Below are 26,527 nucleotides of genomic sequence, written 5' to 3' on the forward strand. Positions count from 1 at the left end.
GTTTAATAATACATGAAGCACTACTACCGAGTCTTATTCTCTCCCTGGATGACAAGATAAAACTCGCCATTGTTATAGATACACTGGCAGTGAAGCAGGTCGAACTAGAAGGTTATACTTCCCTAATAAAGTTGGTTAAAATGGGAGGTGGGAGATATGCCTTGGGTTCTAATGGTGAATGGAAAACTTTTGTTTCCAGGAATCACCTTGAGGTCGACGTTCCAATTGACTTATGGTCATTTGTGGACGGCGAGTCCACTCGTTGTTTCCCTATTGACCATCTACGTAGTTAATAAAACCACGATATTTTTCTATTGAACAATTGATTAGCATTGTTCTCTGGTTCTTCTATAATTAGTATTGTTCTTCTTTTATTTTATCAAATGCAAGTTTTTGTAGTCTTGTTAATCAACCTTTACCTTTATTTTGATGTGCATTAGTAAACCCATTATGGTAATGTGTTTAAACGAACACATTATTTTTACTTACACTTGATGAGGTTTATTGTATTTTAACAAAATTCCCTTATGTTTGAGATATTATAGTAACATATCTTGATTAGAATAAGTTAATTAGAATGAAAGGAATAAAGTTATGGATTACTCAAAAAAATAAAAAATAAAGTATTTTTTTCAATAATTAATTACACGTATACCATTTCTAGCTACTTGAAATGCGCGGAATCTTTTTTTTTTTTTGGATTTTCTAGAAAATTTAGCATAGTTTTCCAAATTTAAATATTTTCATTCGAATTCTTCTAAATTTTCTTTACAAGTAAAATGAGAGGGATTTGAGCACATACTTAGGGTGCCAAAATAAACGCTCTAAACCACTTAAGTTACTAGCCCTTGCCCATTCAAAAGGTGCCTTAAATGATTTAAATTTTCAACGTTTTACAAAATAAAGAAAAATGCATCATATATGATACCATATAAGTTTTAATTTGATACTTTTTTCCATGTATTTATAAATATTTTCTTGTTCAATAGAAAGTAGAGCTTTTCTTTGATTATAAGGGTAAATTAGTAAATTCATAAGAATATTTTTTTTTACTCAAGGGGTTACAATACGTGAAAGGAAATTAAAATCTTAGGGAATTTTTTTTACTCAAGGGGTTACGATACGTGTTAGTGTAATTACTCAAGGTCAAATATTTTTTGTAGTTCATGGGGTGATCCTAAACTTTTTAGGCCAAATATTTTTTGCAGTTCAAGTGGTGATATAGTAATTTTGAATTCATACTTTAGGTTGAAGTTCGTTAGCAATAATAGTCAAATCGAAATTTCATCTTTTGTAAAATGTAAGGGCAAAAACTAACCCAGATCTCCCCCATCTTCATCTTATTCCCCACCCGACTCGACCAATGGAAAACCTTCACCCCGACAACCCCATGTATTTTCTACTCTCTTCACTAAGCGGCGCACCACCGTCAAGACGAAGAACCATTTAGTAGACTTTTCAAGCAAAAAGGTAATGTTAAGAAGACCAATTTTGTAAATCATATGATGTGATTGTTGATGATTAGATTATTACTTAATTATTGATTGATGCTATTACTTATACTGTTGTTGGCAGCTACTTTATCAAATATTTTGATATTTTGAAATAAATCAATCTGGATACACGCTCTACATTGTAGTTTCCTTTATGCAATAGTAAATTAGTCAAGAGTTCATGAATAAAAATTTTGAAGTTATTAGGATTATAATTAATTTGAAATATTTTTTCTATTTAATTTAAGATTTCTTTCCTAAAATAATTTTATACTTCTATTCCTATTAGGCACTAGAAGTAAAGTAAGCAACAACTATCATAGCTAATAACTATTTTGAAAGTTGTCTTTGGGGTAATAATGATGTTGCTAATGAAAAAAATGTGACAAAAAACCAAGAAGTAGGTAATAACAATCCCCACAATAATGATTACTGCATTAAAAAATAGGGAGCTTTATTGGAAATTGATTGAGTTAAGTTTATTTTAATAAAAAAATCTTTTATTTTTTTTTTTATGAGAAAACAATAAAAAAACTTCATTTAAGAGAGAAACCCCTCACACGAGGCCTTTTTCTTTTTCCAATTTATTTATTTATTTTTTTTTTGTTTGGAGAGAAAAACGATATTAGATATTCAATTCAAACAACGCAGAATAAGTACAAACTAAGGATAGCATGCATACTAGGCCTCAATAAAACCTTGCCGAAGCTTTCAACCCGGTCGAAGTAAAACCTTGCCGAAGCTTTCAACCCGGTCGAAGTAAAGAGCGTCCCGCACAAACAATGACCTATCCTCAAATGTCAATATAAAGCAAATTACAAGGTATCCCTAAGCAAATCAAGGGAATTTTCCACCCACCAAACATGTAGCATATATCCATTGCCGTGCTGTGAGCGTCAACCATGCGGCAGAGCAAGCGGCCATGGCTTCCATAGTCCTCTCCACACACTGCAAAACCAACCTGAACCACCAACTGAAAGCCTTCAAACAGGTGCACTCCACATAAAATCAAAATGACAGAACAAAGGCAAAATACAAAGTGAAATCTACCAAAAAAAAGGCCACCACATGACTAGCCACCTGAAAACCGGGAAAGTAATGGCTCATGAAAAGGAGAGATAGCTAGTGAGGCAAACAACGTCTCTACAAAACCCAATACATTATTCAAATCCAGTACAACTGGAAAACATGTGCCCATAATATTTTAATTATCCTGCTCCAACCCCCGACCCTCGCCAATCGACCCAACCATAAGCAACTTCCTGCTGCCTCTGTCCTAGAGAAGCCTAGAAACTAGGGAACTCTAAAGAGCAATTAGGAACCTTTTAGCATCAAAATATAAAGACTTCAAAGAGGAGAAAAGCTCAGTGTAATCAAATAACAAGGCTAAGTTGGCTTTGACAGGAAGACAAGCATCTTATATACAAAGATTATCCATTTTCAACCCAATAGACGCCATAGCATATGCAACAAAGTTCGCCTTCTTGAAAACATGCCCCCATTTGATATCCTGGAAAAATGAGGCACACCACCTGATATCTTCAATGATAGACCTCAAGTTCCACGACGTTTCACAAACTCCACAAACGGCATCAATGATAAGCTTAGGGCTGGTTCAATATGGGATCCCAAACCGAAAATGAGATCCCAAATTCCAAACCGATTTTTTTCGGGACAAGGTTTCAGAAACCAAAACCAAACCGATATTTTGGTATTCCCAAAATTTTTTCGGGATTTCGGTATGGTTTGGGATTCATCGACCTCCCATCTTTCCTGCCAGCCCACACGACCACTTTATCCCAAATTTGTCGATCTCCCCAACCCATCTCCATCCCTCTCATTCCTGGGCTCGTCTTTGCTGCCTACAGGAGTCGGAGGGCTTTGCGAAGTGCATCGAATAGAATTGGGTACCGATCTTCGTCGATGTGTGAGCTTTTCCATGTCTTACCGAACGAAATTGCCACAAACGGCTACTCTGCTTTGCAGCGATGGATTTGATGTCTTGGAAGAACGATTGGGTTCCTCAGACGAAGGCTGCAATGGGTATGGTTTTTGAGGAAGAACATGTTGCAAGTGTGGCTATTTTTGAAGATTGAGAAAGCATTTGGAAGCCTTAGGCTTGCTTCTGCATTTGAGGGAGTCGGTGGACGGAGAGAATGGGTGGCTATCTGTGCCTCTGTGGGAGTGCGAATGGTTATCAAGAAATAAAAATAGGGAAAGTAATGGTGAGTGAAGTCTATGAAGATGACAGACAATACACAGCCCCCTACCCCCTACCCCTACTCTAGTCAGCTTTCTAACTCTTTCTCCAACCTTCGAAATAATAAAAAAAAGAAAAGGTGGTGAAGAAAGATATCATTGGCTAGAGGAACGGCTTGGTTGATTAAATTATATATATATATATGGGAATTGTAATTGGCACTCCAAAAATCGCATTCTACACTTCAAACTTTCTATATTTGGAAATAAAAAAATATAATTGTGATTTCCGAACAAAGAAAAGTGTGAGACCGATTCTTGTACCGAATGGTTAGGGATCGATTTGGGATTGGTACTAAAATTTTCGGAATTTTTTCTGTTTGGGATCGGGATTTTTTCGGTATGGTTCGAGATTTCTAGGATTTTTTTTCCAGCCCTAACTAAGCTTAAAGTCACCCTCCACACACACATACATCAAGTTTCTCCTCTTAGCCCATATTAGGGCCTCATGTAACGTCATGGCCTCAGCAACATTGATGGTGGAAGACTCCAAACTCATAGCACCAGCGATAATAGGCTTACTACTCCAATTCCTGATAATAAAACCTCTCATCGCCATAAAGTTTGATACCGAGCAGTCGAAATTTATTTTAAAATATGGGTACGAAGGGTAAATCCATTTAATCACGTTATCATCACTTCTTACCTGTGTATTTTTCTAACTCTCCACATTTTCCTTGAAATAGTCATTAACCATAGCCATAGCACGGAGGAACGCTCTGTTATGAACAGGATTCACGTTCCTAAAAATGCTTCCATTTGTATCATTCCAAATTTGTCAGCAAATAGAAACAGCTTTGTTTAAATTGCTTACAACATTCGAATTATTGTGAGAGAGGTTTGCAAGCCACTCACTTATCATGAGGTTGCTATCAAAATCTGATAAGGACATATCAGTAGCACAACTCCAAACCTGCTTAGCATAATGGCAGTGGAGAAACAGATGATCGATCTCTTCCTCGTGGTTGTTGCACATGGGGCATTGAGTATTTATGTTAGGAATGAACTTGCTAAGTTTCTTTCTAGTTTGAAGCTTACCTTTGATGAGACTCCAGGAAAATAACTTTAATTTGGGAGGCAAGACTTGCTTCCACATTCTATTTATAAGGTTTTGAGTCAAGGAATGGCCAAGATCCTCCATTTAAAGCCAAGTAGTAGATTTAACCGAGAACTTACTATTATTACTAGGCCCCCAGACAACCGCATCCTTGGAGGAATAAATAGGAATAGGAGTACTACAAATTTTATTTGATGTAAAAGTGTTTATTACTTGAATTAAACTGGCCTTGTCCCACTGCCCATCCACAATAAAATCAGCAACCTTGGTCCCCCATTGAATTTGATGTCTTTGATTTTTTGGGATGAGATGAAAGTAGGCCTGGCAAAAGGGTCGTGTCTATCGTGTTCGTGTCGTTTTCGTGTAACATCTGTTATCTTAACAGGTCGTGTCGTGTCACACCCGTTATCTTAACGGGTCCTTAACAGGTCGTGTCACTTTACCCAACGGGTAAAGTGACCCGACCTGTTATGACCCGTTAAGAAAAAAATATATTTTTTTAAAATTTGCACATACCACACATTGCCACATAAATATTACTTCAAAACATTAAAACATTTCTCGTTCAAGTACTATATCTACACTCGAAAATAAAAGCCTAATAAAAAAAATAATACATACACTACTAATCTATTACAAATATTAAATGTGCAAGGATAAAGAGTTTTTGTTTTTAAGATTGTAAGTCTTTCTCAAAAGTTTACACCTCCATTTACAAAACCTTCAATTTACATCGATCATCATGAAATTGTATTGGAACTTTAGCTTGATCTATTGCCTTCAAGAGTTATGTTGAAGATGTTTTCAGTAAGATTTTCCACGTCAGAACTCTCTTCCGCATAAACTAAGTATAGAAAAAGCAAACATTAAAAATCATTCAATTATGAAAAGTTAAACAAAATAATTATGAAAAGAATAAAATAATAATACTATACCATATAAAAATATATTACCTCCTTTTCCAAATAGTTGATTCATACTTTTATTAAGTATATAAATTATAACATAAGATTTTGTGATATCCACATCCACTAGTGTAAATATTTTAAATTGAAGATCAAATTCATTCTTTGTATTCATATAGGGTCAAGGAGTATCCACTTGTGTAAATATTTTAAATTGAAGATCGAATTCATTCATTGTATTCATATAGGGTCAAGGAGTGTAGTTATAAAAAATCATCAAAATCGGAGTTAAAATAACCGTTAAATCGTGATTTTTCGTTTATAACCGTTGAAAAGCTTTGTCCCGTTACTTGATCTCTGAATGTTTTTTTTTGTGATTTTTTGCTGATGTGATCTCCAAGCATATACAAACAATTTTGACGGTTTGGATCGTTGAAATTAGTTTTGGAGAATTCGTAAAATGATAGATTGACTAACACTTAGAGTTTATTTATACTTTTATTAAGTATAACATAAGATTTTGTGGTATCCACTTGTGTAAATATTTTAAATTGAAGATCGAATTCATTCATTGTATTCATATAGGGTCAAGGAGTGTAGTTATAAAAAATCATCAAAATCGGAGTTAAAATAACCGTTAAATCGTGATTTTTCGTTTATAACCGTTGAAAAGCTTTGTCCCGTTACTTGATCTCTGAATGTTTATTTTTTATGATTTTTTGTTGATGTGATCTCAAAGCATATAGAAACAAGTTTGACGGTTGGGATCGTTGAAATTAGTTTTGGAGAATTCGTATGCCATCAATCAAGTTCTGTGTGTGTGTGTGTGTGTGTGTGTGTATATATTTATTAAGTAGATTTAAATCTATTTATTTTGTACATATAAATTATAATTGACTGGTACACGGAATAGTACATACATCACGTGTCACGTGTGTCATTATAAAAATAGTGAGATATGTCATGACAGTCATGTGTGTGATAAAAAGTTAATAACTTTAAAAAAAAAAAAAAAAAATTTCTCACCACTTCTATTAATTTTCATTTTTCCCTCTCTTTTTTGTTTCCTTTTCAACTTTTTCTTATCATTTTCACTTTTCCCTCCAACATCTTTCCCTAATTCCCTCACTTTTTTGTTTCATTTTCAACTTTTCTTAACATTTTCATTTTCCCTCCATTTTTTTTTTCAAAAAGGGCGGCAAGTTGGCAACGGCAATAAATTCATTATTGAAATTTGAATGGAAACAAATCACATCAAATTTCAATGGATGCAATGCAATGCATCATATTCATGCATATTAAATTATTAATTAATAATTATTATAGTTTTTATAAAATTTAATATATATATATATAATTATTATAGATAGACTTAATATTTTGGGGGGTATAATTATTATAGTATATATAATTATTATAATTATTATAAATTTTATAGTTAATTTAATATATATATATATTTATTATAATTTTTAGGGGTATAAAATTGTAAAATTAATGTATATAATTATTACAGTATTTTTTTAGGGTTATAAAATTATAAAAATAATATTCTGCTTATCGTGTATCGTGTTACCCACGTGTATACCCGAACCAACCCGTTATCTTAACAGGTGCTTATCGGGTTACTCGATAACGACCCGATTCGTTATCGTGTCGATCCAAACACCTGTTAATTTCGTGTCGTGTCGTGTCGGGTTATCGGGTCGTGTCAGAAATTGCCAGACCTAGATGAAAGAGAGGGTGAGGAAAAACCCAGTTGTGAGTCTAGAACAAGATGTCATTGCCATCACCTACCACCCACTTCATACCCCTACTGATAATGTCTCTTGACCCTAGGATTGCTTTCCAAGCAAGCAAGTGGTTTTATTTAGTTTTGGTCTCTAAAAAACCCTCATGTCTAAGGTATTTTTTCCTGGCTATGTTAGCCCACCAATTATGCTTAAGAAAAGCACTTTCCAACCTAGTTTAGCAAGACAAGCCTTATTGAAATGGTCTAGGTTCCTGATACCTAAACCACATGCACTCTATGGTCTACAAATTTCCTTCCAACTCACAGGGTTACACTTATGACTCTTGCCCCAGAAGAATTGTCTACACTTCCTATTTAATTGGCTTGTTAGTTTATAAGGGTATTTAAAACAAGACATGATATGATTAAGCATACCTGAAAGGTTTGATTGAACAAAAGTAAGTATTCCCGCCTTTGAAAGAGTGTGAGCCTTCCAACCGGCTAACTTCTATTTAAATCTCCTGATTAGCTCATTCCCATTTAGAGGGTCCTTCCAAAATACAATGTTGTGTATACCAAGATATTTCCCAATGGTCATCTTGTGCTGAATATGAAGAATGTTGACAATTTCACTTCGAATCTAGTTAGTTGTATTAGAAGAAAAGTATAAAGAAGATTTGTTGAAGTTTATTTGTTGACCAGAAGCATTTGCAAAACAGTTAAGAACTTCTAAGACCTTTCTGGCACCCCTTATAGATGTCTTGCCAAAGATGAGGCAGTCATCTGCAAAAACAAGATTAGAAACTTTGTAGCCAAAAAGGGGAAGTGAGTAGGCCAATATGGGATTTTGGGTATACGCTAACTCATTCAACTTCCTAATCAAGGGTTCCATGCAAAGAATGAAAACATAGGGGGATAATGGGTCCCCTTGCTTGATACCTCTACTTGCACAGAAATAGCCATGAGACTTACCATTAATGTTAATGGAAAATGAAGTTGAAGATATACATTCCGTAACTAGATTTATCCACTTAATACAAAAACCAAACCCTTCCAACACACATTTAATATAGTCCCAGTTTAAGACATCATACGTTTTCTCCAAGTCTAGCTTGATAACTAGCTCCCTGGTTCTGTCTTTCTTCCTATTAAAATTAGAGAACAATTCATGAGCAATAAGAATATTATCTTGTATTGACCTACCTGGAGCAAAGGCACCTTGGTTGGGCGAAATACACTCCTGCAAAAGGGGCTTTAACTTGGTGATCATAACTTTCATTATAATCTTGTAGCTAACATTACAGAGGCTAATTAGGCAATAATTATTGATTGTTTTCAGATTCTCCACTTTTGGGATTAGGGCAATATTTGTATGGTTGATTAACTTTAGGCTTGTGTTATTTACAAAAAAAAATATATATATTTAACCATATTGGGCACCATATTGCACACTAATAGCCCTACCTCATCCCAGCATTTCTAAAAGAAACTCGCATGGATACCATCCAGCCCTGGGGCTTTAAGAGCTCCAATGCTTTTAACAGCATTCCAAATCTCATCATTTGAAGGGACCTCAATTAACTTGATATTCTGATCATGTGAAATGCATGGTTTTATTACCTGAGAGATTAAGCTCGAGTGCTCAGCAGTTGGGGGATTGGATCGATTGATGAATTCCATTTTGAATTCCTACACAAAAACTTGTTCCAAGCCCTTTCCCCTATACCACCAGATACCATTGCCATCTCTGATTTTATTAATTTCATTTCGCTTTCTCCTGATAGTCGCACACAATTGGAAAAATCTTGTATTTTTATCACCATGCTTTAACTAATTAAACTTTGCTTTTTGCGTCCACGTCACTTCCTCATCCTTAAGGACTTGAGTTTAGCCTTTCATTAATTTGAACCTCTAGGTGAACTTTCTCACTAAAATTGTTTGAAGAGTTAACATTATAGTTAGAAGACATAAGTTCCTTCTGGATACTGTCCAGCTCCATTAAAATTTTATCTTTTTTCTCCCTGACCAGACCAAACACCGTGCAATTCCAATGTTTAACAAGAAAAGCGAAAGTACCTAAACAACCCCTGAAATGATCAAGAGAGGAAAGCTCCTCACTACATTTCCAAGCCCCCTTAACAAACTGTTTAAACTTAGGGTGAAGGTTCCACTTGGCCTCAAATTTGAAACACTTCCTCCTACGTTTAACTGGAGAGACAATTCGAACCAATAAGAATTGGCAACAACCCTATCTAATATCTCAAAAATAAGCGAGTCATCCTTGTGTTTATTAGTCTAAGTGAAAGGAACTCCCGAAGCTTGTAATGAAATTAGCCCCTCATTGTTCAGAAAATCCACAAATTTATTCAAATTAGCATTAACACTTTGAATCCCTCCCCATTTTTCCTTAATGCAAGTAATATTGTTAAAGTCTCCTAGCAACATCCAGGGCTTATAGCCGGGGTTTAGGGATGAGAATTCCTCCCACAAACTATCTTGGAAAGACTTTTGAGGATAGACATAGACAGCAATATCGTAGTACTCAAAATTTGCATGCACATCTTTAACTAAAGCATGAATATACCAAGGAGAAGCAACGATCACATTCAGATTAAGAACATTAGCATTCTAGCAAATAAAAATGCCTCCCGATCTCCCGTCAAGGTTAAAACCAAAAGATTGATCAAAAAACCTTCTAAAGCAACTAACGGGGGCCTTGTCCACAACAGACTTAGTTTCTACAACACAAAAGACATCAAGCTTAACAAAACTATTAAGAAAACTAAAAAAACTAGTAAACTCATGTCTTCCCCAACCCCTACAATTCTAAATGATACCGTTCATCAGTCAAGTTCTTCAAGATAAGCGGACGAACCAACTTCAGCATCTTCCTCCTCGCGAACTCGTTTTCTTGGACTCCTCAATCCAACAGTTGGCCAAGCACTCATGAAAGTTGCCTCAGCCGCAAGCATGGCCGCAACAAAGCTTCCCGAGCTCTCCTTAGCTTCGGACTCACCACTTTCAACGTTTGACATCATCACATCCTGATATTTTTTTTTATCAAAACACACATTACATCAAAGAAATTTACCTTGCCTAGCCTAAAGTCATCATTATGGTAAGACTCAAACGGAAACAATAACTCAACCAAATCATCAAACATTTGTAAATCAGACAAATTCCAATCAGTTATAAAATTCGTGGCAGTTTGAGAAATATTATTTGCATTGCCTAAAAAAACTATTTATTCCCACTTACCTGATGCTCCATCTCCTTTGATTTTCCAACTCTTCTCCAGTCTTGCATGATATCAGCCTTTGCTACCCACTTTGGCTTAGGCCTAGCAACCACTTCTCTATACGACCTGTCATCCCTAGAACTGTCACCCATTTTCCTCTTATCCATTTTCCTCCTCCATCTTGGAATAACCATAGTCCAGCCCTCCTCATCAGGCCCCGTATCCTCAACATGCTGCCAGATTCCTCAACTTCCGTGTACTTCTCCTCAACAATTATGGGATTTAGAAAGCAACGCATCACATCCTTTTCTAAGCTCGCCTTAACATCATTATCAATAACCACATCCTTCGAACATACAAACGATTCATCATCAAAAACCTTGTCAATCATGAAACATCCATCATTCACATATGCCCCTCAAGCCTTCTTCTCCCGCAATAAAAACAGACTTCAAAAATATTTTCATAACTAATAAGGATTGGATAGTCATCCTCATGGTTGACAATGAAGACTCGCTTTAAGGGGAAACGTAAGTCGACTTCTAAAGGACTTTGACAAACATGTCGTTCAACCGCAAAATTACCTCATCTATTCTGATGACCTAACAGCTATGTGATATCCTTGATAATCTTCTCCTTTTTGTATTGCACAGGGACTCGAGGTAGATGAACCTAGATCACCAACTTGGTAATGACGTCGGTGTCCTTAAAGTTCGTTGTCCACCGTTCCAAGTGGAAAATTTATCCACGAACATACCATGGTCGATTCCTCATAACGAATTTCAAGTCATCCTCATCCAAGAATTCCCACTTCCTTCTGAAATAGTCTAAATAAAAAGTGTTCTTCACCTTATTTTTCCAAAGCAGCCCCAACTTCCACTTGATTAAATGAGCGTCAAGGGTCTAATCGAATATCTTCCCCATGAGAACCCTAGACAACATATGCTCCACATTGATGGACGAGCATAAATGGGTGTTAACATGAATCACACCACACTCCATGGTAAAAGTACTCATAGCCCTTTCAATAACAACCGGTTCTTGTTTAGGCTGAGGAACAGGAAAATGATTCTCCCAATTAGGTATATAGCTCTCAAAGCAGATTCGAAGCTTGGGCGGAATGCTAGAGGAAAAGGCAGCCAGTTGAGGGTTAGACATTCTAAATGAACCAGTAAGTGAGGGAAATGAAGGCAAGTAATTTGATGGGAAATAGAGGCACCATCTAGTCCGGAATATACAGGGACGTTTAGGAGGAAACCAACCATCAAAGCACACCAACAAAATAAAGAAAAACAATAAAATGAAAATTGCAAAACCTACTCCATAGGTCATAATACCAAAACTTAGCCAATTACTGGGGTGGCAGCCGCATGCAATAAACCGACGTCTAAAGCATCCCAAAGCATCAACCTATAGCCAATGAGAGAACTCAAGAAGGGCTCGGGAATGTGAAATATCTCCACATCCAGCAGCCCCAAAATGAAAGTTACTACACCTCAAGTAACTCCAGTCATAATGAGGTTTGCTACCAGACACCCCAAGATATTGAGGCAAAAACCAAAAAACACATCACTTGAAGCATCACTCAACATCCATAACCAGCCAATCAAGAGCCAAACCACCAACATAGTAGAAAGCCCACGTGCTCTACATCAACTTACTCGTGTTGTCCACGTGTTTGGCTTGAAAATTCGTTATACGCGAGGAGGTGTGTGATGATGAAGGTAAAAGAATCCCACATCGATGAAAGGAAAAACCTTGCAAGGGTTTATAAGATAATTGACTTACTCCCCATTTGTCAATTAATTTTACAGTGGAACGTCAACTTTCTTCAGAAAGTATCAAACCCACATCAGAGAAAATAGGGACATTCCATGTACTTACAAATCGTTGAGTTACTCTCTGTATTACTACCTAATTATGATGAAACCTCAACTTTCTTCAACTTTGTGAGATGGAAAAGAAAGTCTTGTTTACAATTGACGAGTCATTCGTTCTATCAATTGAGCGATGTGTTATCTTTGTCGCCCTGCAAAGGTAGTTTACGAGTTATTCATAATGGCACCGATCTTCCTATCCACATGGGTTGTGGCGTTTAGGCAACCAGATTTTTTCAGCCGGCGGCATGAGAGCAAAATACGACCCAGTAAAGGGCCAAATGAGAGATCATCCGTGTAAAGATGTCAGGTATATTGATATGCGTAGGTTCGATGCTCAAATGGAGCTAACTTTAATACAAGGGAAAACCCAACCATTGTTTTGCCAATGCGGCGACAACCCTTTTGCTCTTGCATGTCCCATCCCATGAGATGAGAATCTTGTCTCTCTGCATTCTCTTTACGAGGATTTTAGATATTCTCACATCTTATCCGTTTATTGTATATCGTGTGATCAGTTTTCTTTAGGTATTGTTTATATTTAATTTAAATAAAAAATTCATAATGATTTCTTTATAATAAAAATTCAAAATGATTTTTGGCTGCACGATCTAAATGTCATTGCATGAGCCATGCTAGCATCTGTTGAGATTTCAACTTTGAAGTCCCATCCAATCCATGCATATCTCACAATCTTGGTAACTACTCAGATTGTATACCACCATTTTGGTAGGATAATATTGTAATCTTCTTCAAAAAATAGGTGTTAAGGGCATGCTAGCACGTCGAGTTTGGACCTAAATTCAAGTCATCGCTACCGAAATCAAACCGCACTGGCAGAACTCAGCTGATGGACTTGATCGGTTCTTAACCAATGTGGTTTGGATTTTTGACAAAACCATGTGGTTTGATTGCTGTTTGCCCCAAAGTTAAGCTTTTGATTGTCAAAAAGCACTTTCAGCTCTTCGAGAAGCAGTTTCAAATGCTTGATTCTCTCAACTTCGAATACTTTGAATTATGAAAGCATTTCCAACTACTATGGACGCTTTCGACAAGCCAGCCCTTTTACGACAAGCCAGTGGCACCTTTATTCTATCTATGGACGCTTTCGACAAGACAGCCCTTTTACGTGGTTCGCAATAAAGGAAACTGATGCATCAATTCTATGAAAACTGCTATCAACAAAAGCGCTTTTGAACAAAAGTATTCCCTACAAATGGATTCAATGACGGTTGACCTGTGTGATTCCAACCGAGGCCAACAAATAACACATGACACCAGAAAAAAAAAAAAAGCAAACCCAGAGAAGAAACACAACAGAGAAAAAGGTTCTCGCCAAAATCATGACAAGTCCGAAAGCCAGAGTAACCAGAACGATGTTTGCAACTCGAAAACCAAAATTGGAAAGCCAAAAACAAATCCAACCTAGACACTCTAGTCAGTATGGGTTATGCTAGAGTCATCTTTCGTCCCATTAGATTCCTCTCGCAAACTCTTACCCTTGCACCAACATGAAAACTGAGGTATCGGCCCATCATCTCCAATAACCCAAGTATGCTCTGCGACTGCCTCCAGTGTCAACCTCATGTTTGGGTCTGCATAATAGAATATCAAGCCATAATCATGAGACATACAACAGCGGGGCGGGGGCGGGTAACAAAAAAGATGGGGAAGAATAAAGATGACAGAGTTGCAGAAAAGCTGAAGCACCAGCCATAAATCAAAATATTGCATGTCGCCAACCTTTGCAAAGAAGACCTTCAAGTAAATCCTTTAAAAGTGGGTTCATATCATCTGGAAGTACTAAAGGGTTATTAACAATCTGCAAGGAGAAATTCCTATCAGATAAGTAATAGGGAAATACCGTAAACACCGGGCTTAAAGTTTATGACATAATTAGTGGTTTTGCACAGGAATACTGGTGTTTTTCATACCTTGTCATATGTATCCTGAAGTGTGTCTCCAAGGAATGGGTATTGTCCCAATACCATACAGTACAAAGTAACCCCCATGGCCCATGTGTCAGCAGCTCTACCGCGATAGGTTAGCCCTGTTGATCACAATAAAATAACTGTACGGTAATCATCTCCCTGAGTTACTAAACCATAAGATTTTCTATCATCCTTCTATGAACTTTAACAGTTACAAAACCATAAAATTTTCAATCTTCCTGAGTTATGATTCGAGATGCTGGAAAAATTCATAGCCAACTGACTTAAGTATAGTTGGAAAATCAATTATAGCATATGCAATTATGCATAAGCAACATTTTATAATTATTTAGCCTTCTAAGACCACAAATACACACACACACACACATATATATACACTGCTCATTTTTTTTAATTGCCCGCACACTCATGCCAGATAGATTCAATCCAGAAACTTTTCAAGGAGGAGGATGTGCCCTTGGGCAGGCCACTAGAAGAACTACTAGCACATTTTTATATCGTGAGAAGCAAATTTGACATATCTTATAGCAAGAAAATCTAACCTAAACAACATTCGGGTGCAGTAAAAACAGGAGTCCCCGGTGATCGCCGCAGCTCGTCATGGTCATCCTGCAGGTGAAACCAATACAACACCTCAATTGTTGTGAACTATTATTATGCCAAACAACTTGGCTTAAACAAAAGTTAAAAAGAACAAAACAGATATAAAATCAGAAAAACAATCTATTGTTCTAACCCTGTGTTGCGCTAAATTCGTAAGAATGTACTAAAAACTTAGATACGGCTTCAGAATGACTATACATTTGAGATAACTTTCAAATAACTCCTTCATAGGTGTCATTATGAAAGTCTTTTTTAGTACAGTCCTAGTGTTTTAGTAGTAGTTTTGTAGTGTTTGAATAGTTCATTGGTAGTCTTCTTATAGTGCAATTTTACCAATTCACTCTAGAGTTCCTTCGCAACATGAAAGTCCCCCACCCAAACATAGGTTAAGGTTGTACATCCACCACAACAATAACATCAAGTCAATGGCCATAATACAACAGGATCGCTCTTATGGTCACCTTCAGCAAAATTGCAGAAAAGAAAAATCCTAGAGTGTCTAAATTTTATAACATTCAGCAGTTCCATTACCTCAAAAACCTGGCTGACACTAAAATCCCCAATCTTCACCATACCATCGCGACTAACCAACAGATTATCAGGTTTGATATCACCATGCACTATATTCTGTTGTCAAAGGAACCACAAGAAAATCACAACAGTAATAATAGAAAATCAATCAATGTACGCTAAAGTGAAGATATAACACATATATGGGGAAAAAGCTACAGTGCTGTATGGGTAGTCCCTTTTTTTTCTGGGATAACCTAAATAGTTGTCATGCATTTGCACAAATGGGACATCATTCTTAGTTATGTGCGCATTTCAAAATAATCATTAAACAGTTTTAAGAATCAAATAGAAAAATGCACGAAAACTATCAGAAAGTGACAGCCCCAAACAAGATATACAAAGAACCAAGTACCTTAATGTAAAGAGTGAAAGGCAATGTTCTGTGACCCAGAGAACTCAATTAACATCCCCATTTATAGTATGTGTGTGCGTGTGCGTGTGTGAAAATGAGCTGTAATGTCCTTTCTATGTGGCTTCAGCTGTTTCCATCATCAATGCAAGCTAGTAAGCACACATACACTTGCAATATAAAGAATTTTGTGCTAGCTCTATTAAGATGGTTTTATCTCTTAAAAAAGATGGTTCCATTATTAAGAATTAAATAAAATCCAATACCCTGTGTTAGCCACCACAAATATATATGGCCAAACTGATACAAGGATTAAACTGATTTCCGTTACAAAATGTATCCCTGTCAAAAGCAGACAATAGATAACTAGAGAGAGGGGGAGGAGGGTTCAGCCAAGAATATATACAAAACCGAAGTTTAAGGATCATACATGAGCGTGGAGGTACATTAGCCCCGAAACTATGTCCCGCAAGTACTTCCTTGCAGTATGTTCTCCTATTCCACCTGGTGGACCAGAGCCATCACAAACCCATTTGCCTTCAACATATTCAAGAACTGAAACAAAAGAAGGAAAAGTAGCAGTCAAGCACAAGCTAAACAAATGGTACGGGTAAATATTCAACACTTCAGCATAATTACTTTTTTTAATTATTCTATAGCCCCCTCACCATTTTTTCTACAGAACGTATGATTACTTTTCCTTTTCAGTTATGCCCATCATCTACCGGGAGGACCATTGTCATTCTCAAACAATTAAAAATAGGATAAGTACCGAGAACACCATTGTCATTGTCTAACAATGAAAAACACTAACCAATCCTTTTCAGTTTTATTTTATTTTGTCATAAAAGTTGTGCTTTTTGAAAATAAACTTGTGGAGATCTATAAAACAAGACCCATGATAAGTATTAAATTACATATGAGAACATATGATGATAATGCATTGTACTATATTTATGAAAAGTAATCCCAATGTGAAAAAGTGAACTATGTTGCAATAGGATAATCTCACAAACACAAGATATTTACTTTTTCTTTCCGGATAGTTTTTACTTAGTCTGTGTCTTATTCTATGCATCTCCACAAAATTGTCCAAAAATCCCAACTTTCTATAAATATTGATACTTTAAATTTGATAATATTGGTGAGAAAAAACTAAAACATGACAGTGGTGCCCTTCAATTTTGGCAAGATCATATTTTTGTTGATCTTTTACTTTTTCTTTCCGGATAATTTTTACTTAGGATGTGTCTTATTCTATACATTTCCCCAAAATTGTCCAAAAATCCCAACTTTATATAAATATTGATACTTCAAAGTTCAAAAAAATAATGATAATGTTGGTGAGAGAAACTAAAATGTGACAGTGGTGCCCTTCAATTTTGGCAAGATCATATTTTTGTTTATCTTTTTGTACTTATATGGTGAGTTTCCATAGGAACTCAAACATAAATAAACTAAAAACCATTAGGGTTTCCAAAATAATCTTGCAAGAGACCAGATTCTGAAATCATTTTTCCTTTTGAGATAGCAGCATACACCCTTGCATGATCAAGCAAATAAGTTTAAAAGTGACTGGAGAGAGAGAGAGAGAGAGAGAAAGAGTAGGCAATAAGTACCCATGTAGAAATGATCTATTTCTGGGTCGTCAATCACCTCAACGAGATTAACTATGTTAGGATGGTGCAACATTTTCATAATAAGAACCTGTATGGTAAAGGAAAACAATACTAGTGAGCATTCATCAATAGATTGAATCTGACTTGCCTACCAGAAAGTACGACACACACTAGACTCTAGTAGAGTGGCATATGCAGCATGGTTGGGAACTACTACAACAACAAAAATATACATTGTACACCCACAGACCCAATAGATGCACATGAATAAACTGATATGACACTGAACAAGAAGAAACAAAAGCAACTGGCAAGAGATAATACCATCATAATCTACAAGACAACTGTTCAACAGTTCCCCCCCCCCCCAAAAATTATGAACAGAGAAATGAACTCAGACAAAAAGACAGAAAATGCATACCTCACGAAGAACATCCGTCATAGCTGTCTCTGAAGGTGCAACTCGGAGCTTTAATAAATGAGATTTATGGAAAGCCTGTAAAAATTCAACTCACTTTTAAATTCTATAATAAATCTCTACCTTAAACATACCAAGAAAATACTAAATATTACCTTACCTTTTATCTAAATATATTAGTTTTACAAAGTTATCATCAATCCAAAGTGTTTTCATCTACTACACAGCAATTCCCTCGGAGCAGGAAAAACACTTCTCATAACTATAGTTATCTCTGTCATCCAAAATACTGAAGCCAGTAATTTAATACGAAGAAAAACTACCTTAATTGCATAATGCTGTCCATCTACAAGACTTCGATACAGAACCTGTTGCACACATCAATACAAAAAGAGTAAAGAAACATTTCCAGTAAGCAGTAACGGGAAAAAAAATACCCTATCAGTGACAAAATTACCACTTTCCCATAGCTTCCAGCACCAATCTTACACTCACGAACATAATCATTGACCATCTTATTCCCATTTTCATCCTGAAATTTCATGCAAAAATGTATGAGAATTGAATTCAAGTAAAACTATGTTACCTTACCCCAAACAAAATATTTACCTCAGTGCGAACGACTTTTCGGGTTTCCTTCACAGGGCATGGCCTACAAATCATTCCATTCAGTTCTCTGATGTGTAGAATCTCCTCAGAACGATTAACGCAGCTTTGTGGCTCGCTTTCATCAGCGTGAGTAGTTCTTGTAACCTCACCATTGTATGAACCATCATCATCATCTTCTATATCACCATCCAACAACCGCTCCTGGGAACAGTGATTATTAAATCCATAATTAGGCTTTGGTTTCCGCTTGGGCATTCTGATGAAGCCAAAGCAATTGCAGCAACCCATCATTCTTGCAAAAGAGGAACTCTTAAGGAACATGAGAAACTCAATATTTGTAGTTGTTACTATAGCTCCCACCAAAAAACGAGACGTTTCCAGAAACCTGCACAATATCACATCAAATAATTTCACAAATCATAAATTTCCCTACTGCATGTATATGTAACGTGTGCGCACACACATACACATATATATGTGAAGTAACTTTAACATATTAGCCTTCACAAAATACAAACAAACCGAAACAGAAATTCAGAAAGAAAGGTTCGTTTGATCATGAAGTAGTTTCTGCATAGCCATATCAAGTAGCAGCAAAAGCAAACCATTCTGTTAGAATTTCTTGTTCATTTTACTTTTCAGATAAGTACATTCCGAAGTATTCTTCATGTTAAGCTAAATACTAATTCTGAAGCAGCAAAAATCCACATTACTGATCACAATTTTTCTATCTGGGTTTGTGGCAGTGAATCCAAACCTGAGTTAACAGAGGGAGAGGAGAGGGCGTCAAAAGCCCGATTGAGCTCTGCTATTCAAGTGGATGCCATTCTGCCAAATGAAAGAAAAAGCTCGTGATATTGAAGCCATCACGATTCAAACCCGGCATGGCGATGACTCCAGTTTATATATACTCCAATGCAGGCTGTTACCCACACCTTCCCCAACCAACCATACGTTGATCCTGTCCTGAATTACGTACACAAACACACAGAATTTCAATAATTTAACATCAAATTATTAAAGATTTAACAACAAAAACAAAACAAAAAATTAACGAATACAGCACACCACATTAAACAAATACAGCAGAAAGTTACAGAAGGACATGTTTGCGTGGAACTCTCAGACCACAATCATCACATCAAGCACCTACGACAACGATATAGTTTAAAATAAACAAATAAAAAACCCCAATTCCACCATTTATTTTTCAAAGGAAAATATGGGTGTGATTGACGGAAAATCCAAAATTTCAAAATCCCAATATTTTCCACTCCATCACAAATCAACCCAATTTGAAAAGAAAAAAAAATATTTCAAACCCTCCACAACTAAAAAAAGAAGCAAAATTTGGGATTAAACACCTAATTTGGAATCAAGGAGGATGCCATCGGAATATTCGTAGTGAAATGGGCAATTACCTGAAGGAGAGGCGTCCGGAACGAAAGCCCTAGAAATGATGCAATCGCGAGAACTGAATTCTTCCCAGGGCAAGCGGTGGGGGTTGCGTCGTTGCGAGGAGGGATTTGAAAAGAAAAAAAATCCTTGAGGGCAAGGAAGCAAATTGTGGAAATTTTATTTGTGGAATGTGGATATATAGGAGGGGCAGGGGTGCTGAGGTGGGCAAAGAAAAGTGCTTTTGCGGTTGAAGCGCTTCCGAAGAAGCCGTGTTGGGGGCCCCCGCGAGGAGAGTTGGGGGAGGGTGTGCTGTTAAAGGATTCTCTGCTCTTTTTTTTTTTTTTTTTCCCTCTTTCTTTTCTTCCTATTTGAACAGTCACGATTAAGAAATGTCAACATCTTATATTAATTTTTTATAGCAAGAGAAAGACAAAATAAAAGAATATGAGAGGAGAGAATGAAAAAAGGAGGGAAAAGAATTCTAATCCGGTGTAAAAATGGTTGCTTGGCTTGTCGTTCAATGGGGAAAAGTTGAGAATTGGAAAATATGGAGGAATGATAGATGGGTAGGTGTGTGACCGTTCGATTTCATTTTCTTCAGGTTTTGAGTAAATGTGTGTTTTTTTGTAGTACATTGATGTTTTTACATTAAGGAGATAGGGAGTTTGGTTAAGTCACACAATGGACAACCTAATTTGGTATCAAATTCGGCATCCACGAGATTTGAACCTAAGACCTCTCACTTCCAAGTGAAAAGGAATACAATCAAACCGTAGTACTGAATGGCAAATGTGTTTACCCTCAACAAAACATCTCAATCTAATAATGCATTTTTATATGAAGAAAAGAATTAACATGTAACAATGCATCGTTGGACCGAACGTCACATAACAATGAACTCATTTGATGTCATTTGTGACCGTTTGATGTTATTCTCTTGAGGTTCTGTGTAAATATGTTTACCGTCAATATAGCATCTCAATTTAATAATGCATTTTCATATGAAAAAAAAAAATTATCATATAACAATACGTCGACGGAACGAAATGTCACATAACAGTGAACCTGTTTATTGTTTAAATCTTTCTCTTTTAGGTCTTTGAGTTTTGGAAACCATTTATTTTCCCTTCACAACACCAATATTTAGACAAAAAAGAAGAAACACACATTGATGAAAAAGGTTGGAGTAGGCCACAATTTTATTCCATCCTGCAACTCATTTGATGTGGATTGTGAAGGAACCCACAATTTTATTCTATCCTGCAACTCATTTGATGTGGATTGTGAAGGAACCCACAATTGGACTGTGTGTAGCACTCAAATCAATCGATCGTTCTCAATCTAAAGAATGTCAAACTTATTTCACGTCCAGATAGATCCTAAAATCTTGAATACATTAAATAATAATATATAAAATATACTTGGTGCATTCATATACCACGTAAATAATTTGATTCTTTCCTGCCATCCATTTGATGTGGATTATGTGTGCAAACGAATATTGATCGATCTCAATTTAAAGAATGTCAAACTTATGTCACGTCCGGATAGATCCTAAAAATGTAAATACATTAAATAAAATATATAAAATACATTTAGTGCGTTCATATTTCACATAAATAATATAAATTTGTTAGTATTCATGAGTAATATGTTCAACGCTCAAAATTATGACAAGCGAGCACATTACGCATTATGTATTTACATATGGAAAGTTGGAGTTTCACAAAAACAATGTCAAAATTATTGTTACACAATTTGCGCTCCATCCTTCCACTTTACTACCCTAATTCCATGATACATGGTAGTGTATTACGAGAGCATGAGCAATTCCCATGCAGAAATCTCGTTAATAGCGAGTTTGAAACTAATTTATTCTCGTTTCTACAGAGTTTGCAAATTAAGGGAGTGGGAATGAGCTACAAGATTGTTAAATAAATGGTGAGTAAAGGTATCTTTTCAAATGTGTGCACCTTCAATGTTTTGGTTGATACACTTTGCAAACAGGGGATGGTCGGGAAAGCAAAGAGTGTTCAAAATAATGATTCAAAGAGATATCGAACCTAATACAATTACGTACAATTTTCTTATTGATGGTTATTGCTTGCGAGGAGAGATGAACAAGGCAAACAAGGTTTTAGAACTAATGTTTTGTAATGGTTGCATGGTTGATGCTTATAGTTATAATATATTGATAAATGGCTATTATAAGCATAAAGGATGGATGAGGCCAGGAAGCGTTTTTTGAAGATGTCTCATAAGGGAGTGGTTCCAGATGCGGTTACTTATAGCGCTTTTATGGATGGGTTTAGCAGGACGGGGAGAACACAAGATGTACGAAACTTGTTCTTTCAAATGCAAGGTTGTGGCCTACTTCTAGATGTTCATACTTATAATATTTTCTGGGTAAATTACATAAAACTACCTTAATTATGGGTCGAACCATAATTTCATACCTCATGTTTTAAACATTGCAATGTCATACCTCAACTTATGAATTCGTTGCAATGTCAAACCTCTGTTAAATTTTTTGTCAAACTGTTAAATGATGACATGGCAGGAGCGGGACCCACTCATTTGTTAACTAGAATGAAAATTAAATTATTATATTTAATATTTAATAATTAAAATTAATTGAAAAAAAAAATCTCCCTTTCTATCTTCTCCCTAGATTTCCGATCATCTACTCCCCTCGCGCCTCCTTCCCTGCAAAATCAAAATTTCAAATCCACATCCAAAGATAACTCACCCGGCTCGAGTACTAGTTCTAGCAATAGTAGTGGATTCAATAGGCAGAGTCCCGAGCTCGACTGGCACAACTACTAAGAAGTCGTCTACATCATCAGGGGCGGCGTGGAGCTGGCAACTTCATTGTCTCTCATTTTGGCGTCGTCGATGGGGTTGAATAGGATAAAGACGAGATCGGGACCGTTGCTGTAGGAGAGCCTTTTTGGGTCTAGGGGTGACAAAGTTGACCGAGCTCGACTAATTTGTCAAGGCTAGGCGTCAGCAATCAGAGTTTAGGGTCGATAAGTGGGGTGAAAAAGAAAGAGGCTGCGAGTTAAAGTAGCATTGGGGTTGGGATGGAGGCTGCGAGTTAAAGTAGCATTGGGGTTGGGATGGTATAAAGAGGAGGGAGTGATAGAGGAAGAGGGAATGAGGGGAGGAGACGAACGGCAATCTAGGGAGGAGAGAGAGAGAGAGAGAGAGAGAGAGAGAGAGAGAGAGAGAGAGAGAGAGAGATTTTTTAATTAATCTTAATTATTTTAAATGAAAATTTAATAATTTAATAATAATTAATTAACTGTTTCAATTAATTTAGTTAATTAATTTTTTATTCCAGTTGGCAAAGGAGTGGGCCCCACTCTTGCCACGTCATATTTAATAGCCACATTGACATAAATTTTAACAGAGGTCGAACATCGCAACGATTTCATAAGTTGAAGTATGACATTGGAATGTTTAAAACATGAGATATGAGATTGTGGTTCGACCCATAATTTAGGTAGTTTTGTGTAATTTTATCAATTTTATTAGATAGCCTTTGTAAAAGGGTAGTGTTATTCACACACTCCTTCTTTTTACCTCCCACATGTGACATCCCACATCGTCCAGGGGAGTGATCCTTAAATGTATATTCTCATCCCTACCTAGCACGAGGCCTTTTGGGAGCTCACTGGCTTCAGGTTCCGTAGGAACTCCGAAGTTAAGCAAGAAGGGGGCTAGAGCAATCCCATGATGGGTGACCCATTGGGAAGTTCTCGTGTGAGTTCCCAGAAATAAAACCGTGAGGGCATGGTCGGGGCGCAAAGCGGACAATATCGTGCTACGGTAATGGAGTGGGCCCAGGAAGTGATCCACCCCGGGCCGGGATGTGACAATTGCCCAGGGAGTGATCCTTATATGTATATTCTCATTCCTACCTAGCACGAGGTCTTTTGTGAGCTCACTGGCTTCGGGTTCCGTAGGAACTCTGAAGTTAAACGAGAAAGGGGTTAGAGCAATCCCATGATGGGTGACCCACTGGGAAGTTGCTCGTGAGTTCCCAAAAACAAAACAGTGAGAGAATGATAAGCCTAAAGTGGACAATATCATGCTACGGTGGTGGAGCGGGCCCGGGAAGTGATCCGCCCCGGGCGGGGATGTGACAATTTGGTATCAGAGCCTAACCATGGTCACGTGTGTGCCGACAAGGACGTCAGGCCCCTAAGGGGGGTGGATTGTGACATCCCACATCGCCCAGGGAAGTGATCCTTATATGTATATTCTCATTCCTACCTAACACGAGGCCTTTTGGAAGTTCACTGGCTTTGGGTTCCGTAGGAACTCCGAAGTTAAGCAAGAAAGGGGTTAGAGCAATCTCATGATGGGTGACCCATTGAGAAGTTACTCGTGAGTTTCCAAAAACAAAATCGTGAGGGAATGGTAAGTCCAAAGCGGACAATATCGTGCTACAGTGGTGAAGCGGGCCTGGGAAGTGATCCGCCCCGGGCCGGGATGTGACACCACACATCATTTTTTATCTCTCACACACTCTTGTTAATTTTCGTCCATTGACCTTCTTCAATTCATTCAATCCAACGGTTGAAAAGTGAGAGAAGTATGTAAGAGGTAAAACTGAGTGTGTAAATAGCACCACCCTTGTAAAAACCAACAAATCTCTATGACAGTGGATTTGTTAAGAGAAATGGAGGGAAAGAAATTGGATCTAGATGGTATTCTTGTAGAAGGTTTGTGCAAGCTGAAAAAGTTGGATATGCATGGGATCTCTTTCGCAGTTTGTCATCAAAAGGAATTCAACCTGATGTAAAGACATATACTATAATGATTAGTGGATTTTGTAACGGGGAGCTAATAAGTGAAGTAGAAAACTTGCTTAGACAAATGGAAGAGAAAGGTTGTTCTCCAAATGGTTGCACGTACAACACAATTATCCGACGGTTATTAAACAACAACGAGACATCAAGGGCGGTGAGACTTATTTAACAAATGGTGTAAAAGGGTTTTTCTGCAGATGCATCAGTTTACCTTCTAACACCAGCAAAGATGTTAAAAGGCACAAGCACCACAGACTGACCTCCAAATCGCAACATTAACAATATTGCAAGGAATCTTCAAAGCCATTTTTTTTTCTGCTGCTTCTAATCTCCCTGCCCTCCCTATCATGTCTATTAAACAACCGTAGTGCTTGATATCCAGTGCCATTTCATACTCATTGATCATCCTCCAAAAGAATTTCAGCCCCTTATCCATTAATTAATCCTCCATGGCTGCAAGCATTGAAAATACTCAAAAATGTCACTCGATTAGGTTTGAGAACAACCTTCTCCACACTTGCAAAATTCTCGACAGCTTCTTTCTCCATTCGGTGCGTTGCGAAACCATAGATTATGGACGTCCATGACACCAAAATTCTTCCTTTAGGCAGGTATCTCCTAAAAAAATCTCAATGCACTCTCTTTGCAGCCATATTTTGCATAGTAGTCCAAAAGGAAATTCGCGACAGTTATGTCAAAGGCATTAAACCCTCTCTTCTCACCATAAGCATTAAGTGATTGACAAATCTTAAGAGCCCGAAGAACCGAAATAGCCGGAAATATGGCCAAAAGTGTAATTCCAGTGGGTACAATAAGATCTTCAACAACCATTCTCCAAAACAAAGCCACATCTTCCCAGCACTGATTCATACGCTAGTATGCATCAATAATGGCAGTCCAGGATACAACAGACAGTAGGCTCCGACATTTGATCAAACAGAGACCGAACCAATTCAAGTTCACCTCATTTGACCAAACAGAATTCCTCTGCACATTGAGAGCAAGCACCAAAGAGCCATAAGAAGCATAGATATTAATCAGGGCAGTTTCGACAAAGACATGGAAATGAAAATCCAGTTTGTGATTGAGGGCTTGGATGTGGGAAGGTTTACGTTGTTTAAGCAATGGAGGCGTAGAGAAGGAAGAAGTAAGTGATGAAGTCAAAGTAAAAATGATACTGCCAGAGGTGTTTGTAGAAGGCAAGCTTAGTGAGGGAAGTCGCCAGAGAAGTAGCAGCGGAAGACAGTGTTGAAGAGGAGAAGTTAAGCGGAGGTGAAATCATGACAGAAGAGTAAGTCGAAGGTGAGATGTGGGAGTGGATTTGCTGGGTGGCTGTGCCTTGGGTGTGAAGGCAATGAAGAAGAAAACGACAAAAAGTGCGTTTTATCTAAATAATAAAAAAATAAAAAATTACGCCCACCGTGGGGCTCGAACCCACGACCACAAGGTTAAGAGCCTTGCGCTCTACCAACTGAGCTAGACGGGCTGTTGAAGAAGTATTGGAACCAAACATATTAAATTTGTTTTAATTCGTGATTCCATTTTTTTTCCCCTGTTCCTTTTGGTTTGCAGATCAATTTTCTTTAGATTCCTTGTTCTCCTCTGCTCCAAAGACTTCAATCTGAGTC

At 37.1% G+C, this 26,527-nt stretch overlaps 1 protein-coding gene, 1 non-coding gene and 2 pseudogenes across 2 annotated transcripts; 1 reads left to right on the forward strand and 3 right to left on the reverse strand.

The window, feature by feature from the left end:
• Positions 1 to 13,734: 13,734 nt before the first annotated feature.
• On the reverse strand, positions 13,735 to 20,368 carry LOC137715758 (serine/threonine-protein kinase GRIK1). The gene is made up of 13 exons (XM_068455104.2): positions 20,106 to 20,368; positions 19,442 to 19,650; positions 18,685 to 19,069; positions 18,533 to 18,607; positions 18,399 to 18,443; positions 18,079 to 18,153; positions 17,658 to 17,745; positions 16,469 to 16,593; positions 15,648 to 15,743; positions 15,056 to 15,122; positions 14,496 to 14,611; positions 14,305 to 14,383; positions 13,735 to 14,156 (listed from the first exon to the last, which is right to left on the reverse strand). Exons 3-13 carry the CDS (start codon positions 19,003 to 19,005, stop codon positions 13,996 to 13,998), a joined length of 1,248 nt encoding a protein of 415 aa, XP_068311205.2. The 5' UTR covers positions 19,006 to 19,069; positions 19,442 to 19,650; positions 20,106 to 20,368; the 3' UTR covers positions 13,735 to 13,995.
• A 1,652-nt stretch (positions 20,369 to 22,020) lies between these two features.
• On the forward strand, positions 22,021 to 25,128 carry LOC148698145 (uncharacterized; annotated as a pseudogene).
• Positions 25,129 to 25,131: 3 nt separating this feature from the next.
• Positions 25,132 to 26,412, reverse strand: LOC137714313 (pentatricopeptide repeat-containing protein At1g09220, mitochondrial pseudogene; annotated as a pseudogene).
• Positions 26,313 to 26,385, reverse strand: TRNAK-CUU (transfer RNA lysine (anticodon CUU)). The gene has a single exon. It is a non-coding gene; the product is annotated as a tRNA-Lys (tRNA).
• Positions 26,413 to 26,527: the final 115 nt, after the last annotated feature.

This window comes from Pyrus communis, chromosome 3, assembly GCF_041283825.1.
Source record: "Pyrus communis isolate YQ-2024b chromosome 3, ASM4128382v1, whole genome shotgun sequence".
NCBI lineage: Eukaryota > Viridiplantae > Streptophyta > Magnoliopsida > Rosales > Rosaceae > Pyrus > Pyrus communis.

Bases quoted from the DNA above. Each gene is read 5' to 3' on its own strand.
- LOC137715758 (XM_068455104.2), bottom strand. From the start codon at position 19,005: ATGTTCCTTAAGAGTTCCTCTTTTGCAAGAATGATGGGTTGCTGCAAT. The intron at 18,608-18,684 runs GTAAATATTTTG...ATGAAATTTCAG, and splicing joins GAAAAGTCGTTCGCACTGAG to GATGAAAATGGGAATAAGAT. The intron at 15,744-16,468 runs GTATGATCCTTA...CTTTGACAACAG, and splicing joins TAATGTACCTCCACGCTCAT to AATATAGTGCATGGTGATAT.